Source organism: Cryptotermes secundus, unplaced genomic scaffold (genome assembly GCF_002891405.2).
Source record: "Cryptotermes secundus unplaced genomic scaffold, Csec_1.0 scaffold179, whole genome shotgun sequence".
Taxonomy (NCBI): domain Eukaryota; kingdom Metazoa; phylum Arthropoda; class Insecta; order Blattodea; family Kalotermitidae; genus Cryptotermes; species Cryptotermes secundus.
This window is the reverse complement of record NW_019724586.1, coordinates 998,574-1,005,025: the sequence shown is the minus strand read 5'-3', so window position 1 is coordinate 1,005,025 and position 6,452 is coordinate 998,574. Positions and strand designations below refer to the sequence as shown.

General features: G+C 41.8%; 1 protein-coding gene across 4 annotated transcripts in view; it reads right to left on the bottom strand.

The window, feature by feature from the left end:
- Positions 1-6,452, bottom strand: part of LOC111862311 (KN motif and ankyrin repeat domain-containing protein 2) — a 104,202-nt gene that overhangs the window by 55,748 nt on the left and 42,002 nt on the right. For all 4 annotated transcript variants that reach the window (XM_033750622.1, XM_033750621.1, XM_023847590.2 and 1 more), the window contains one exon: positions 171-433. In XM_033750622.1, coding sequence (XP_033606513.1) covers positions 171-433 — 263 coding nt within the window. The remainder of the gene's footprint in view (positions 1-170; positions 434-6,452) is intronic.

Genomic DNA, 6,452 nt, shown 5'->3' with positions numbered 1-6,452 from the left:
GCTTCATAGACTTTTATTAGCCAGAAAGTACTTTAATAAAGGAACTGAACTAAATAATTTTTTCCCGTAGGGGCTATTTTCTTTCTTGCAATGGGGGAGGAAGGGTTTGTAAGATTTTAAGACATGTTTCACTACCAAAAGATCTGTCGAACTCTCTTCTGGGTATATACCTTCGGTAGCTGCTGCTCCAGATTCCACACCGTTGGGCTTGTGAGACCAAGAAGAACTTCCATGGACTGGCGCTGACGACGCCGTTCCCGGCGTCTTTGTTTGCTGGCCGACATTTCGCTGCCCTGCGACAAAGCTTCGCAGTACCTCACGAAGTCCAGGTCGATGTGATAGCCATAAGGGCAGCAATTGCAAGGAGGGTAGCGACCCCGGTCCTTGCTCTTCCGTTGTGGTACCATTTCGGATGGCAGAGTCTGCACCAGGCCTGTAAAATATTAGACCGTTACCTCTCTTTCAGTTGTGAACACAGGGCCACAATTGTGATATACTACGCGGGTTTAACACCTCTATCCAACTGTAGAGAAATACAAGACGGTATAAATTTTAATTGTCTACATGTTTAAACTGCCGGTCACGGTAGCCGAGCGGTCTAAGGCATGCACTGTCTTCGCACGCTCGGAAGCCGGGATCGTGGGTTCGAATCCCACTCAGGGCATGGATGTTTGTGTGCATTTTTCTGTGTTTGTCTACAGGTAGAGGCCTTGCGACGAGCTGATCACTCGCCCAAGGAGTCCTACAGAATGTGTAAGATCGAGAAAAACCGAAGTGAACGGAGTTCATGGAGGTAGGCCTAGGCCCACTGGGGTTGTAGTGCCAAGGAAAAAAAAACATGTTCAAACTAGAGAAAGTAAGAGGTGAATAAAAGATTATTAACGCTGTCCAGTGTGACTGATAGCTGTTTGGTTTTTTAATCTTTATCCTTTACACGTTTTGGTCGTAGTGACCATCTTCAGATGGACAATACTCTCTAAATAGACTAATTATAATAATTTATAAATGCTTCAACAAATTCATGCACATCGTAGTAATTGTTACAGGATAATATTTTATATCCGTGACATTGCAATAGTAGTTTCCGTATGTATTGATAATGTCCTTCTGAAGATAGTTGCTACGACCGAAACAGGTTAAGGATGAGAGATTAGAGAAATACAACATTTATCAATCACACTGGACGGCGTTATTAATATTTTATATTATTGCTAGTGTGATGGACCATGAGGGACCAAGTCAAATTAAGAGGTGAATTGTGAAAATTACATAAGGAAGAACTTCAATGATGTGCACTCATCACCGAAGATGAGATGAGCGACGATTGTAGCATGCATATATGAAATGAGAAATGTATGCAAATTTCCTCGGTAAACCTCAAAGGCAGCGGCTATTAGATGAGCTAAGCCTATGTGAATGGATATCAATAGGAATCCTCGAGAAGTAGGCAGTGAAAATGGCGGCTGAATTAAATTGGCTTAAGGCAGGATCTAATGGGATATAATTGTAAATATGATAATGATTGAACCTTCGATTTCTTCGAAACAGTATTAACAGGAATTTTTTGACCGACTCTGCAGCTCTTAAAAAGTCAGTTATGTGAAGTCAGTTTATTTAACTTGCATGGTTCAGTATGTTATTTAACTGACTAATAAATCCTGTGTTTTACGGAACGTAAAGTTTCATCACAGTGTTCATGAAGGCATGCGATATTTTGTTCTGAGAAATCTCAATCTATTTGACGCCTTCGATATCCATAATGCACTTCAAAGAAATTCGCTTCAGGTGTGGCTAATAAAAACAACTGCATTTCTTGCCAGACAAAATATATCCTGGAATTAGTTAATACAGAACGTATATTACATAGACACGTACGAAGAATAAATTAATAAATAAAACTTACGACAATACATCCCATTTTGCACATACACTATATGCTATTTATTTTCTTGTCGATAATGCACACTTGTCAATGCATTCCTGTAAGAATTCATGAGGTGTACATATAATGGAAATTAGTCCTTTACGTTTAGAAGATAAAAAGGCTGTTTCTAACTAAAACCCTGTAAAATCTACGTTTTCAATAGTCTACACGTTCGCGGATCTTGGAAGCGTACACACTGGAATGGCGGGCTTCAATCCCGCTAGGAGCATGACACAGCGCTTTCCTATAATACTGTGTGGGTGGAGAGGCTTCATGGTGGGCACATCTGCAGCATAATGTTGCCATATATTTTATTTGAATGTGCATTCCTAAGGGGGGTACAACTCGACAGTGCTGGAATTGAGGAAAACAAACTGAGAGCTCTAACTAACTAAAACTAACTCCGTGGTTTCAGTCGGCAAGCGAACTATACCGACCGAACGACCGCCGCTTGTCGGCGAAGTTAGTGCCAACTTCAGCGGATAGAGAGTGTCATTTGGCCAGTGCAATGAATCCCCACGGCCGTTAATTTCGGTTTTCTAGACCGGAAACTGAGAGCTCTATATATAGAAAACTATGTAGTTTTGCCGAACAACTAACAACACATAACTATGAGATTTAGTCACGCGATACAAATAACCACTGTGACAATACTACACTCTTCATTTCATTTTTTGAAACTCGGCATCATATTAAAGGAAAGGTAAATCTGACTCTGTGTCCAACTAATTAAGCACCATGCCACGATGACATAAGGAGAAGTGGGGTCGTAGCTCTACAATTCTTGACCTGGGAATTAGGATGTGAGTGGTGAGCTTGACGCTCCAGCCGCCTTACCCTCGGGGAAATAGTACCCGGTACCCATTGGATAGGAGGTTGGGTGCACTTCAGAGCCGGTTTAGACGCTGTAGAATAGAAAAAAATCTCTTGCCCCTGCCGGGAAACGAACCCCAGCCGCCCAGCCCGTAGCTATACCGACTGAGCTAAAAACATAATTTAGCAACAAATGTACGTGTTTACTCAATATAAAAATCTACACCTTCCGTTCCACTCTCAAATGTCAAAACTAAGGCAAAGCAGCTAACAATATGGTCGGAATGCATAACAAATACTACGCATGAGTTGTAATGATTTCTTTGTACTGCGCACTAAATCGAACATGTCACAATAAGCGTCTTATATTTACACTGCCAAAAAAGTGTTTTCTCCAATCAGAAATGTCTCCCCCTGGAAAAACCGATTTCTCCGCAAATTAATTCGTAGTGCCATTAAATCTATTGTGACCGCGTCTGTGGTCTAGTGGTCAGATTTCCTGACTACAGATCCAGAGGTCCCGGGTTAGATTCCCGGCGCTACCAGATTTTCTGAGAAAGAGTGCGTCTGTAACGGGATCCACTCAGCCTCGTGATGATAATTGAGGATCTATTTCAAGGAAATAGCGGATCCGGTCTAGAAAACCGAGATTAACGGCCGTGGGGATTTGTTGCGCTGACCACGCCACACCCTCTATCCGCTAAAATTGATACTAACTTCGCCGACAAGTAGCGGTCGCTCGGTCGGTATAGTTCGCTTGCGGACTACAGGCTACACAGTATTTTTCTAAATCTATTGTAGGATGTTTGTACAATTTCTACATGGAATGCACTGACCAAGAACCAGTGACAATATGATTTCTGACACTATCGATCAATTAGGACTGGCACAAGAAAAAATGTTTAAAGCTGTAAATGTTAATGAGGTAAATGTTCTGTAAAGTGCAGTCTTTTTTGGTAAGATGATCTGCAAAATGGCACCAGATGGAATATGTGGTTTATAGTAAAGAACGTCTTAGAAAACATTCTGTTCCCTTTTTTGACATGTTTTAACTCCACGTACACAACAGACTATTAGTAGCTTCCACATTGCATGTACTTTGCGATGTAAATAATGCCTTGTGTACACACTGTATTATTAAATTTCATGACAGAACATAAATGGGCGAGCACCGTGGGACACAGAAAGTGACTTCGCAGTGTGCCTACAGATTCCTTGTATTTCTTTGTTTAAATTTAGCCTTCTTCACATTTTTTTTTCTTTGGCGCTACAGCCCTCATTTTGGGCCTAGGCCTACCTCCATGAAACTCTCCGTTTCACTTCGGGTTACTAGATCTTACACGTACGGCAGGACTCCTTGGGCGAGTGATCAGCTCGTCGGAAGGCCTCTACCTGTACACAAACACAGAAAAACGCACACAAACATCCATGCCCCGGGTGGGATTCGAACCCACGATTTTGGCTTCCAAGCGAGCGAAGACAGTGCATGCCTTAGACCGCTCGGCTACCGTGACCGGCAGCCTTCTTTACATAGTCCCTTCCATTTAAGAATAACTAATTAATAAATAGCCCGTAAATCAACTATTGTCTGCTACATGTAAACGACATAATACCAAAGTATATTAGTTTTTGTACGATTCTCTTCTTCGCAGAGGGAATAGTTCACGCGTCAACGCTTATGTTTCGCAGCTGATAGACGGTAAAAATTACTGAAGCAATGTTATTTTTGTAAATCATGATTTCTAGTATTCACAAATTGTTTCACCAGCAATGAAAAGTCATTTTAATTTGTGCTGAAAATGTCTCGTGTGTCGGCAGAGATGGCTGAACTACCGAACGTGTATTCATAAGGATCTCTTTGTATATTTCTGTCCTTCCCTCAAGACGTCCTCAAAGCAAATATAAATAAAAAAATTGACATACAACTTTTAACAGTTCGTAATTCCAAACATGCAGTGCCCCATAGGCAGATATCACGAAATTACTTAACATTCCTGAAAGCAATATTTCGCAAATGGAATATTTTAGGAAATTCTTTAAATATAAATTTTCCGCACAATTCTCAAGCAAGATGTCCACTTTAAAGAAAGTATGGAAAAGAGAGACATTTGGGTTACCTCTGCGGATTCTTTGGGGGCACTATGCTACAAGCCGGAAGGTCGCGGGTTCAAGTACCGGTGAGGTAATTGGATTTTTTCAATTGCCATAATCCTTCAAGCCCTACTATGGCCCTGGGGTCGACTCAACTTCTAACAGAAATGAGTGCTAGGAATGTTCTTGAGGGTAAAGGGCAGCGGGCGCGTAAGGCTGACAACCTTGCCACAATCTATGAGCCGACTCTCTAGAAAATGTGGGGACCTCAACATCTCACAACCCTATGGGCCTCTACGGCCTGTTACAGGGATACCTGTACTTACTTACTACGGATTCTTTATAAAATTAAATACATTATTTTATTCTATGAGACACAGAGTTTGGTACTATGAATAATAAAAGCCTAAAGCTCTATCGCACTCACTCAATATGCAAACAGTTTTTTATAAACGACGTTTCACTAAGAAGCACATTCTGCATTTGGTTCCACTTATTTTATGGTCGAACTGTACAGAAACAGAAGGGGTGGTGTGGGAGAGATGGACACAAAGAGAAGGACAGAACTAAAGAAAGAAAGAAAGAAAGAAAAAAAAAACTAAAATATTGAGGGTGTTAATTGTGGCCGCTTAGAATTAGAAATGCGCTATTTAGCGACCATAAATCAACCGACAAATTCACGGAGCACCAATGGTTAGTAAATATAACTAATTAACTTTGGGGCGCAGTCCTCCTTGAGAAGTTAATAGCAATTCACATAATAATTTTCCGTTTACCTCCGGGTGTTCCGACAAAGACCATGCATGCGTGCTGCATGCCCCGCCCAACATAATATTATTTTGAGAAGCCCTTGAGCGGGCTATTGCTTCAGCCTCCTCTCCTCAATTCCTTGTTGTCAACCTGCATGATCAGCAGAGGCAAAGGCAAAGTTGTCCTTGTGCTTAATTAATCAAACACCACGAAGGAGCATGGGGGGAGTGGAAATATAGCTCCACCACTGTTTACCTCGACACTAGATGGAGGTTAATGGCCAAACTTCACGCCCCGGCTGCCTTACTCCTCGAGAAAGAACCGTTATAGCCTTCGAATAGGAAGTTTGTTAGGCCCCAGAGCCGGTCTGAACGCTGTGGAGAAAAAAAAACTCTTGCCTCCGGCGGGAGTCGAACCCCAGTCATCCAGTAAGTAGCTGTACGGCTGTACCAACTAAGCTATCCAGGCTCTTAGTAAATACGCATAAGAACTTAAGATGAATAATATTGCAAATGGACGGGAAAAGTTTAAGAAAGAAATTTATAACTTGAATGTATAAATGAATGTATAAGGGGTGGGCCTTCTCGGCTTTTGCACCGCGACCTACAGTGGTCTATTGTACTTAATTTATAACTTTCTAGTAAAGTAAGTAAAGGTATCCCTGTAACAGGCTGTGGAGGCCCATAGGATTGTGAGATGTTGAGGTTCCAGCATTTTCTAGACAACTGGCTTATAGATGGCGGTAAGGTTGTCAGCCTTACGAGCCGGCCGCGCTTTATGCCCCAGGAAAGTTATTTAATTAATTCCTGGTACTCATTTCTGTTAGAGGCTGAGTCGACCCCAGGGCCATGGTGCGGCTGGAAGGATTAGGTCA